This window comes from Oryzias latipes, chromosome 6 (genome assembly GCF_053564925.1).
Source record: "Oryzias latipes strain Hd-rR chromosome 6, Olatipes_Hd-rR_3.1".
NCBI lineage: Eukaryota > Metazoa > Chordata > Actinopteri > Beloniformes > Adrianichthyidae > Oryzias > Oryzias latipes.
This window is the reverse complement of record NC_136242.1, coordinates 31,038,339-31,049,774: the sequence shown is the minus strand read 5'-3', so window position 1 is coordinate 31,049,774 and position 11,436 is coordinate 31,038,339. Positions and strand designations below refer to the sequence as shown.

The window sequence follows — 11,436 nt, the reverse complement described above, 5'->3', positions numbered from 1 at the left end:
TGTACAATGACAATGAAATGATTCTGATTAATGCAGTTTAACTGTAAAATGATTATTTGCAAGGATAGATAACACTAAAACTATCTGGTGAAATAAGAGAAGTCTTTTCTTTTCTTTTTTTTTTACCTTTGGAGAAGGCAAAATATTTATTACCGGTTTTTACAGAAATATACAGAGAAAAGGTATAACCACAGAAACAAATGTCTTTAAAAGAAAAAAACATGTTAAATCCCAATTCTGCCCGTTAGCCAATATATTTTACATTTTGAGATGAAGTAGAGACTCTGAATTGTCCCTCAGGAGTGGTGCTGTGGTTTTCTGTCTATGTACACAGCCTTCCTCCAAAGAATGCAGAAACCCCTTAAAACCAGATTATGACAGCAGAACTTGGAAGGACATGTTTACTAAGAACAAATCTAGACAGTGTGCTGTAGATTGGGACAGTCAAACACCCGGCTTCGGTCAAGGGATGTATTAAAGGAGTTGTTGCGATACATCCCTGCCTTGCTCAGGTGTTCAGAAAATGTCTGCGATTTGGGGTGGTAAGTGCATGGTGCACTTTCAGAGGTTGGAGGTAGAAGTCCATAGTCTCTGGATGTTGTTCTGTACAGAACACTCATGGCCTTCGTAATGTCCTCCAATTCCACATCTTTCAGCACCGCATTCATAAGACAGGAGAAGACTGGGTTTCCAGGGTTGGTGCACTGTGGGCTGCTACTGCCTGCCTGATACTCCTGAGACAGAGACATCGCTGTGATCCCTGTGAAGAGAATTTAACTGTTACAAAAGCCTTTTTTTATTTGTTTATTTTAGTTTTCCTGAAAATGGATAAGCTCACCAGGAAATACATTTAGTTAGTGACTTTTATGTTGCTTTATTTTGGTGATTATTTCATGGGTATTAATTGATTATTAATTAATACAAACTCAAGGCTAGGTGTGCAATTAATTACTTTTTTCCAAATGAAAGATATTAAATGTGCAGGTAATTATGTTAGTAGAAGCATCTGAACAGTAGGAGAAAACCTGTTATTGGTATTCAAATGTTAAAGACACACAAGATGAAAATGTCATAACAAAAAAAGTAAAAGAATTAAAAATTTATAAGGGATTTGGCTGAAGATATTTCTGCATTGACTCGAAATATTTATATTTAATACAAAAATAGTTTCACGTAAATTGTTTTTTTTTTATCATTTATGTTGTTCTATATGATCTAAAGCTAAACAAATGTTAGCCAACTAGCTTTAGCTGAATGACTTAAAACCTCGATTTGGAGGTTTACCTCACCACACAAAAAGAAGAAACACCTCCACTTAATTTTGTTTTGTAATTTACTCACCTTAAACTGAAATGACAGAACTAAAAAGCGAGGAAATTCAGGAGGACGCGCAGTCCAAAGCTGTGTTTAAGGCACGAAGCGCGTGGTTACCATGGAAACCACTTCACGTTACGTCAACGAGGAAGTCTCTTGCCCCCCCCCTCTTTCTGCGATTTTTGATTTTTTAAAATGGTTTATTTCAAGCAATCAAGGAAAAAAAATACAAAACAATGCAATAAGCATTCATACAAAGACGTATCAATCTTAGGATAATTAGATATTAAACCAAAGATTGCTTGAAAGGGAGTGGAAGGAAGAAAATTCATATATCCCAACACTGTTCTACAATAACCATTTTATTACATGATTTATCAATATCCGGTTCATAACTTTTCATCTGTTATCAATGACTTACAAACACAGTTTCAGGTCATTACGTATGCTTAAGTATCAATAAATCACATGACAATGATGAATTACTTGATAATTATGTAAGGTAGGTTTACTGTAACTCTACTGTAACTCGTGCAATATCTGAAACCAATGTGCAATATTAACAATTCCCAGTGCAATATAATGCAATTTAGAATAGTTATGTAGCTTTGTACATATGTATATTTTCAGTTAAACACAATTTTATTGTTCTTTAGAAGATTATCTATTTTTATTGTTTAAGCAGCTGGAGAGCACCGGAAATTTCGTTGTCACAAGTTTCTTGTGTAACAATGACAAGAAAGGCTTTCTGATTCTGATTGAATATATGTTTAACTATTCTGTATAAAAACATACCACATGCAGATCCGTTATCTAAAATATATTCAGATTGCTTTCATTAGAAAAATCCTGTTTATGATTAAAAATAACACCAGAAAATAAACATAGAAAATTATGACTTTTGGAGCAAGTGAAGTAATATTCAAACAATCGCTTAAATGCTATTTTTAACCTTTTTTCTTTTTGTTCTGTTCAATGTCAGTAAGCCCTAAATATATATATATATTATAATTTTAAGTATAATGAAATTTGTCAAGTTGCGTCATTCTCCTTAAATATATATATATATATATATATATATATATATATATATATATATATATATATATATATATATATATATATATTTAAGGAGAATGACGCAACTTGACAAATTTCATTATACTTAAAATTATAATTTAAAAAGTAATTTCAAATGTATTTTTTACAATTAATATTTTAGAAATTATAATTTAATTACTAAAATATAAGCCATCTAACCTTTTTAAAATTGTTGTTGCCCAAGAGAGAAATGCTTAAAAAATTAAAATCTAAGTAAGTCAGGCCCTTATATTGATTGATTAGTCTGAATCAAAATTGTGTCCATCAAAGGAAAAGCTACATTTTAATGACTGATTGATTGATACTTTGTTCATCCCCGAAATGCAAATTCAAACATTTCATTCAGCCATCAGGTTGACAGACATAAAAGAGATCAAATCTTCATCTTCTACATTGCGCTCAGTCCAGTTCTAAAACAGTCTATGGAGTATCCCTAAAGTCTGCAGAAGAGACGCTGCTCCTCAAGAGGAGGCCAAACACAAGGTGTCTGCCTTTCAGACGCCAAGAAAATCTTTGCGTTTAACCCGCCTCCATGCTTACAGAAAGATTTCACAGAATAGGCCAAACGAATAAAGCTGGCGGACTCATGAAGACAGAAAACACAGATGTTCAGCAAAACTCTTGATTTATTTCAGGCAACACCCTGCAGTGAAGTGTTCACTACACACGGACACATGCACAGCCTGTTATTCACTATACATACACGGTAAAAGCACAATTCATTCCATAAACACAGTTTTAGTGAAAAGCTTATACAAACTGTTAACACGAACACAAAACCAATCAAAGTTTTAGATTTACTCCTAAAAGTAACTTCGACTTCCTACAGTCATGTTTACTCCACGTCAATTTATATTCACTGTCATTTTAAATGTCTTTTAGTTCAATATTAGTGGTTCAACCTGCATGATTAAATCATTAAATCATTTAATTGTCATTTTAACTACTTTTGATCAGGCTACTCAATAGAGTTCTTAAAAACAGACTTAAGTTTAATTCAAACATCAATATGTAGAAACAAAAATGTAAATATTTACCTCGGTACAGAAGAATTAGTATCAGTATTGCATAAAAGGATAAATTCTTTCCTGTATGTAGAAAGAATAATGGGTGTAACTGGAAGAGTTTATCTTATTCTTAAATTAGTTTCATTTTTTTTCATGATTGTTTTGTTTTTATGTGAGCTGATGCCTCTTGGCCTGGTTTCTCTTGAAAAAAGAGATTTTACCTTCACATTTTAACTTGTCTAAAACTACAAACCTTTTTAAGACTATGATTCACTAAGGGATGAGTCTTTTTTTCACAAACACTGATGATCACAGATGAAATGGGAAGAGGCTCCAAAGGTTTTAGTGCACAGACTTTGGTTAAAAATGACATTAATCACGCAAAGATGGCAGCAACCCTGTCTAAGATGTTTTTGGGCTCCACTACCTTGAGGATGAATAACTTATGCATTTCCTGATAAAGGAAGCAGACGGTCTGACCGACGAACTGCTGCAGAGATCCTGTTGGCTTCAGCGTTTGTCACACAGACGGCAAAGGTCAAGGGGCTGCAGGGAAGCTAACGCAGAACAGCGAGTCGTAGCCTGACGGCGCAGCAAACGGCGAGCCCTTAATGCAACAATTCTGGGATGATCCAGGTTAAAGATCATTTTGTCCCATTCAGGCTCAAACTCCTCACTCATCTATCAGTAGAAGAAGTGAGTTCACAACAGTTTACTATCAAACTATGTCGAGTATGTCTGGCTCAACATCCAGATTTAAATCTGATAAAAAAAGGAACGGTGATAAAAATCTAAACATGCAATCATTCTGTAAAAAGAGGTAGTCAGAAAAGGTTTTTGCCTCATGTGCGTGATGTTTAACCGCAACTGAATGTTCAAGTCCCTGAAGTCCTCCTATCAGCTTCTTCTGGTGATGAAAATACAAAAATGATTCAAATCACAATCACAAAAAATAAACACATTTTGTTTCTAATTTTTCATATGGATCAAAGATGACTTCAAATACATTTACTGCCACACATAAATATCAGAGGTCTTTTACATTTTAAGCTTTAATGAAAATTGTACCTGTCTGCATGCTTTTGATTCGAGCCACACAGGATTTTTTGGGTCATTTTAATTGCAGTTATGTGAATCGCAGACACTCATGAACATGTCTGAGATGATAGAGGATTTAAAAAGATTGTGAATTAAAAGCTCCAAAGCTCAATGAGAGTCAGAAAAAGGGCTGATATCTGAACTTGATGACACTCCACCACCTGAGGATCTGAGAAAAGCTTAGTCAGATTTGTGTTTTTTTCTTTTGTTTTTGCTTGTGTAGCTAGTCTTCCTCTGGCTCCCGGAGCCCCTCACTGTGCAGAGTTTTCCCTGTCATCTCCATTAAGGCTTGAACTTCAGGATCCACGAACAAGATGCTCTTCTTACCCTCCTCCTCTTCCTCCTACAACACAAAAAACAGACACACAAAACATTGTTTTAAAAGAGTAAAACGTGTTTTTGTGATACACTGTGCATACGTGTCTCAGCATTTCATTAACGCTGGAGATTTACGAATAAGCAGCTCATGGTTCCTTTAATTAAAGTTCTTTGTGTCTCCTATTGTCACTGTGTCAAAGTGAAGCTCTGAGGAACCTCGGGAGTTGGAACAAGGTCTGTTTGGAGATTTTTCCTGAAGAAAAGGAAGCAAAATGCTGTCTGACCTCCTCTGATTTTGGAGGTTTTCCCACATGCCACACTTCCACAGAGTCCAGAGTGAAGTCCTCGTCTCCCGATAGTTGAGGGCTGCCGTACGTGGTGCACTTGGGCCGTGCGCGGCTGTGACCGCGGCCAAAATCACTGTCCAGCCACAAACCAAAGTATTCATGTTGACCCCCCATACCCTGAGGAGACCAAAAAGTTCTGTTTTCATAATAGTTTGTAAATGTTCATATGCATTTTTTACATTAATTGTGTTCATACATAAATATAAAAACATCCAACGATGACATAAAAATATCTTTTGTACTAACTCTGAATCTACAGCAGCTTTTTCATTTTAGGTTATATGTTAATTTTTTATATAAATACATTTTATAAATAAAATGAACATGCCTAATTATGAATAATTCCAGTAATTGTATAATTATTTGATTAAAATGAGTTTTATTAAATGAGTATTTTAATATTTAAGCAATAAAGTTGTTGGCTCAGTGATTTGCAGCTTTATAAATTGGTGTAAATTGGATTTAGTGTTTAACTAAAACAGAAACACAGCCTCCATCAGGTCAAACTACAATTACTACACTTATAAAAGGATGACTGCAGGCATTAAAATCCTTTTTTACTCATTCAAACTTAATTTAAAGCAGTGCGTATAAAGAAAAGGCACATTATTAGACCAGCATACAAACAGTCACAAATGCAAAGGTTGAAAATGATGGTTTGCTCAGTGAGACAATCACCAAATGCTTTAGAAAAAAAAGAAAAAAATGGCATTTTTGCTGTTTGCTGGCAAGCATTTCGACGTTCTTGAAATAAAAAAATTCCACTAAAGGAGAAACATCTGATCCAAACTGTCTTTCTTATTCATTTATTAACAAATGTGCCAAATTGTAAAACTGTTGTGCATTGAATGGAGTTTTAATAATCTTAACTACAGTTAACATATATTGTTGTTCAAATGACATCTACAGGAGTTTTTACATTTCAACAAAAACCTGTTTTTGTTTTTCACATTTTTGGACCGTAGTTTTTCTGTAACACATAAAGGCTTTGCTGGGTTCTGCACACATTTTAAAAACACAATTACCTGTCAGTGCATTTAAAATTGAGAAATAAACTTTTATTTTGACACAATTATTTATTTTTGTGGGTTTTCCATGTAATGAATATTTGTGGGGCTTTTTTTCATGCCAATTCTTTGTCATGTGTACTGATGGATTAATGAATCTCTCACTATTGGACTGTATTTTCAACTATGTTATGAGTGTAAGAACTGTCTGACATTTGTTAGGGTTCTTCTCGAAAACCCGTGTTCTGCTGGTATTGGTTCTGTTGAAGCCTTTGTGGACAATAATGACTAAAAAGCCGAGCACAGCCAACTCAATTAAATACCTTTCTACTCACTAAGGAATTTCCAAAAATGATTTAGAAGCAGTTTGCGGCCTTAAGACATAAATACATTATTTCTAGACCTAAGATCTAAAGAAGTTCACTAAATAGATCTAAAATAATTAGGCCCTGTTCACCCAGATTTAAGATAATTGAATCACATTTCAGCATATATTTTAAATAAATGATATTTAAAGCATTTTAAGACTTTCTAAGGATGGACAGCTACTAAACTTTGGTGCATAAACTTTATATTTTATCCTGGGGAATAACGTTGCAGTTCTGCCTAAAAGAAATGAGTGCGGTCTCACCAGTCCATTAGGCATGGTCTGCTGGTGCTGGTTCAGGTACATGAAGTGTTCGTTGTATCCGGTTGCTGTGTAAACCCTCATTGTGGGGAAAACAGAGAACAAGAAGCACCTGGAGTCACCTGCACACACACACACACACACACAAACACACACGACAAAAGATGAAGATCTGAGAGGAAAGTCATGTGACATTGCAGAACATTTAAGTAACTCTAACCCTAATTTTTGTCAAATCCATGTAAACTTATGAATACTGACAAAATGAACACAAGTTGGAGGAAAATAGTTGGCCAAAACTCTTCTAAAGTATAATAAAATAACAGGTTGGGCCTCAAACTCTTTTTTTAATTTATTTTCTAATATATTTTGTTTCCTTTGAATACAATTCTTACAAGGCTTTATCAGTGTCAAAATATGAACAATTAAACTCATTTAAATTTGTTTGAATGCTTCAGCAGTGAAATATCAGCATGGAAATTAAAAAAAAGTTACATTATTTAATGAACTCTTTTATATATTTACAAAGTTACATTCATTAAAACATAGAATGAATTTTTAAGGTCATGTCCTGTAAAATTAGACGACTTGTTCTTGTAGTCGTGTCACCTGAAGGGCTTCCAACTATTTTTGTGGTCTTTTAACATTTTTTCAGAACAGAAAAAATATTTATTGGTGAAATGAAGATTGTTTGACACGTCTCACCCTGAAATTGAGGCTTTAACTCCCAGGTGTGTGATGCAAAGCCTCCAAAAATGTGGCCCTTGGTGTCTTTGATGAGCAGCAGGGACGGGCCCCCTCTGGTCAGACTGGCCATCATTCTGGTGAAGCTCTCTCCGTGCACCTGTGTGGAAAACGCAAGCCTCCAGGGGGCGCTGTAGCCATCAGGCACCTATAAACAAAAACAAACAAAAAAAAAAGTGGACTGAATATCTTCCAAACAACATCTCCTTCTGTGAAAATACATTTCACACAATGAATCGAACCCCAGAATAACTGGATGATAAAAGTGAATAACTTTGTTTAAAGTGGGCGTCCTACTGATGCAGACACTAAACTCACATTAATGTACAGCTTTTCATTCTTTGGGCTCCTCAACCTTCTTGCAAATAGAAGCCATTTTTTATTGGTTTTATCAGTTTCAAATCCTGAAAAACCTTTACAAACAAGAAAGTAAGCAGTCCCTTAACCTGACTGACCTGTGGAGCCAGAAACATCAGGGTGGGGATGTCCAGAAGGGAGTTTAACTGATTCCAGGGCGTCTCCCTGCAGGGGGGCAGGAGTTTGGGAGGGGGAGAACTACTCAGAGATATGCTGAGGCCCTCGTCGGCCAGCATCTCCAAGTACAGAGACACCTGAGGGGTTCTAAAGATCCAGTCCTCCAGACAGGAAACATCACAGCTACCCTGATCTGCAGCAACAAAGCAGGACAGAACGTCAACAATCTAATATTCAAGGTGACTAAAAAAAATAAATACGTCTGCTCACCTGAAGGTTTCAGTTCACAGCACAAATGTTCTGCCAAGACTTTAACTCCCACAGAAGAATCGGCCATCTTCTCGGGTGTCCAGCCATCCAGACGCCCTCTATTGATCAAAATCTGAACTACAGCAGAAATCAAGTCTTGGACGAACTGCAGAGAGACGATGACAGTGAGACTAAAGTCACAGAAACCAATACTACGCCTGCTAACTTCCTGTTCAGCTCACCTGAGCCACCTGCTCACAGGTCACAGCTGCAGCAGTCCCTGATGGGTACTGGGACATGACCAGGATGAGAGGAGCACGCTCCTCTGCGGTGCCTCGCAGGGCGTCTGCAAGGAAGATCACCAGCTGCTCCCGGTTCACTTGGGGCGCCGGATGTTGGTTGGTTTTGCCAAAAGCAGGTGCTGCCAGTTCTGGATCAATGCTGCACAGGCAGTGAAAGACCCGTCTGACCAAAGAGTCCGATGTCAGGCTGCCCATTGAGGACTGGAGAAAGAAATGTAAGTCATTACACAACTGTAATGTCAAAATACAATGTTAGTGGGCGGGGCTTAACAAAACAGACTGCAATTAAAAACCTGGAAAGCTTTTATATAGATTTTTGTTCATTTTTATAGAAAGTTTGAATGTTAATTTCAAGTTAGCCTTTCATAAAGTATTTACCTATGAACTTTTTTGAAGAACATGAGAGTTTTGTTTTAATTCAACACTAAATATGGGTCAAAAACATGGAAAGTGCAGGAGTAGTTAGTTAAATAGATAGATGTGCATCCCCAGAGTCTCATTTGCTCATTAACATTCAACTAATCAAAAAAAAGTGCAGCATATGGTAATTGCTTTACAAATAAATAAAAAGTAAATCATACTGTAATTAATTTACAAATAATGAATGAAGGTGCATCATATAGAAAATAATTTACAAATAATAAATAAAAAAATCCATCGCATTGTCATTCATTTACAAATAATAAATAAAAAAGTGCATCGTATAATCATTTAAAAACAAGGAATTTCAACTAATTTATTTAAAACTACTAAAAAGGTGTGAAAGTCATTAATTTAATAAGCTACAATAAAAAAACAGTGTTAAAATTGTTTAGAACAAGCAAAATAATAATAAATATATGTAAAAAAAACAATCTCAAGACCACATCGGAGCAAGTTTTTTTTTAAAACATCCATCATTGCTAATTTTCAGTATATGTAATTAAACTTTAATGTTTTGTTTTTTTAGCAATGTGTAATATATTTATTGCACATGTATAAAACTGTCCTGTTTGTTCTTTCTTTACTCAACCTGTAACGTCTGCCTGAAGGTAAAAGTTCAAAGTGTTTAGAGTGATCTGATGAGTTCAGATAACCCATGATGCAATGCTGCATGCATTGATCAGACTGTGCCCAAGGATGTTGTACCTGTTCTACCTTTTACTGCAGAAGTATGACTTTAAATCAAACTAAAACATGAACTAAAGATCATAGGCTAAGTATGTTTACACACAATGTAATGAACTAATATCCACACTAAGCAATGGGGTTTTTATTCTAAGCCTAGAGGAACCTGTTCCTGTTTGTCCCACCTGAAGCATTTGAAGCGTGATGGCTTTTCCTGGAGCTTCGGAGGCGCCCCCTCCACCAGATACAAGTTTGTTGAACACGCCATCGATTACAGGCCGCTCCTCGGGCCGAAAGCGGGTCAGCCGCTTCTGCACCACTGCGCTCTCCGCGTTACCCATAATGTTCTGCAGACTAAAACGAAGAACAATAAAGAAAATGTCAATATTTTCTCAAATGTAGCATATAGTTCAGCTTCAATAGGTACCAAAAGACATAGTTTTGAGAGAAACTGAATTGCTTTAGACTCAAAGATTCTTTGCATTGACCTGAGCCTTTACCTCTTTTATCTATCCACACTCCTCACAAATATGTGTAAAAATGACATTTCATTGTATGCTATTAATATTTAATAATTTTGTTTTTTTTAAATTGACATGCTATGTTTAATTTAGCAGAAACTCTTTTTATTTCAATTTTTTATTTTGCAGAAACTATCCTTTTAGGCTCTGAAAATAATGGCAAATTGGACATACATTATTAATTATTCAACATAAAACAATTGATTTTAGCCTATCTGCACATCATAAAAGGAGGCTAGAATATACATTTATGGCAAATAAGGTTTAAATAAATTACTTAAGTTGAAAATAGTAAAAAAGAAAACGTTATTTCAAAGAAAAATGACCTTTTACTAACCTCAGCTGACGGTTGTTTACGTTTTTTTCTCTGTTTAACTTGACCTTTCAGAAGAAAATATTTCGACCAGAGGTTATCGACCTCTGGTGAGCACGAGCTCCAACTATCACGAGGTCAATAAGGAAGAGCCCTTTTTTTCCATTCATCCTCTGCATTTCTCTATTTCGACACAGTTTACAAACTAGATACAGTCATATAACGTTGATTAATGGTAGTAAAGGGGAGGGAAAACACGTTTTTATGCATCCCTATTGTTTAAAGTTTATTTTTACCTGCGTTCTGCAAAAATTAAAGTGGGAAAAATCGGTCAGAGTAAAAATAAATGAATAAAACAAAAGCTCTCCATCCGGGGCTCCGTGCATCAGAAAAAGCTGCACCATTCGGTCAGAAACGTTTGCTACGTGACCCGAGGAAGATATTACTAAAAAGAACCACGTTTATTTTATTTATGTTGAATTTGTGTCGATAAAACTAAGATATTGCAAAGACTGCTTTACAATAAAGAAAAATATTCGCTATCTGGTACCGACTTACCTTTTATTGAAAGCTTTTCATTCTGAATCCTACAATTCAACACTTCCTGGATTCAACGAGAGTGACAGCTGTGACGACCAATCAAATAAGCCAACTACTGACACCCTAAATTGTGATTGGTTAATGACTTTTAAAAGGCGGGGCAACAAGAGAAGGCGTGTGTCAGGGGTTTAAACCCCAGAGCCACAAATCCTGTTCCAAATATTCGCACCACAAAATATAATTTATTCAAATTTTTTTAAACATAAAATATGTAAAGATTTATATTCATTAACTTGCTTTTCCGCCATAGGGAAGAAAGAATAAAAAACGAAACTTGCACCCATCATCCGGTTATTATTACAGATA

At 35.5% G+C, this 11,436-nt stretch overlaps 1 protein-coding gene and 1 long non-coding RNA gene across 4 annotated transcripts; both read right to left on the bottom strand.

Moving 5' to 3' along the window:
* Nucleotides 1–104: 104 nt before the first annotated feature.
* LOC110015206 (uncharacterized) lies at nt 105–1,448 on the bottom strand. The gene is made up of 2 exons (XR_002290337.3): nt 1,342–1,448; nt 105–760 (listed from the first exon to the last, which is right to left on the bottom strand). It is a non-coding gene; the product is annotated as an uncharacterized LOC110015206 (long non-coding RNA).
* Nucleotides 1,449–3,023: 1,575 nt separating this feature from the next.
* Nucleotides 3,024–11,187, bottom strand: meak7 (MTOR associated protein, eak-7 homolog). Of its 3 annotated transcripts, none has more exons than XM_004070173.5 (9): nt 11,089–11,187; nt 9,882–10,050; nt 8,530–8,790; nt 8,309–8,453; nt 8,020–8,231; nt 7,526–7,712; nt 6,824–6,942; nt 5,123–5,302; nt 3,024–4,863 (listed from the first exon to the last, which is right to left on the bottom strand). In XM_004070173.5, exons 2-9 carry the CDS (start codon nt 10,035–10,037, stop codon nt 4,744–4,746), a joined length of 1,380 nt encoding a protein of 459 aa, XP_004070221.1. In that variant the 5' UTR covers nt 10,038–10,050; nt 11,089–11,187; the 3' UTR covers nt 3,024–4,743. The 3 variants fall into 3 exon arrangements, with proteins under 3 accessions (XP_004070221.1, XP_011474764.1, XP_020559898.1); XM_011476462.4 differs by lacking the exon at nt 11,089–11,187 and adding an exon at nt 10,827–11,063; XM_020704239.3 differs by lacking the exon at nt 11,089–11,187 and adding an exon at nt 10,555–10,891.
* Nucleotides 11,188–11,436: the final 249 nt, after the last annotated feature.

Coding starts and splice junctions, on each gene's coding strand:
- meak7 (XM_004070173.5), bottom strand. CDS start 10,037: ATGGGTAACGCGGAGAGCGCAGTGGTGCAGAAGCGGCTGACCCGCTTT. Junction 8,791..9,881: donor TCACGCTTCAAATGCTTCAG/GTGGGACAAACA, acceptor TTCTTTCTCCAG/TCCTCAATGGGCAGCCTGAC. Junction 8,232..8,308: donor CTGTGAACTGAAACCTTCAG/GTGAGCAGACGT, acceptor TTGTTGCTGCAG/ATCAGGGTAGCTGTGATGTT.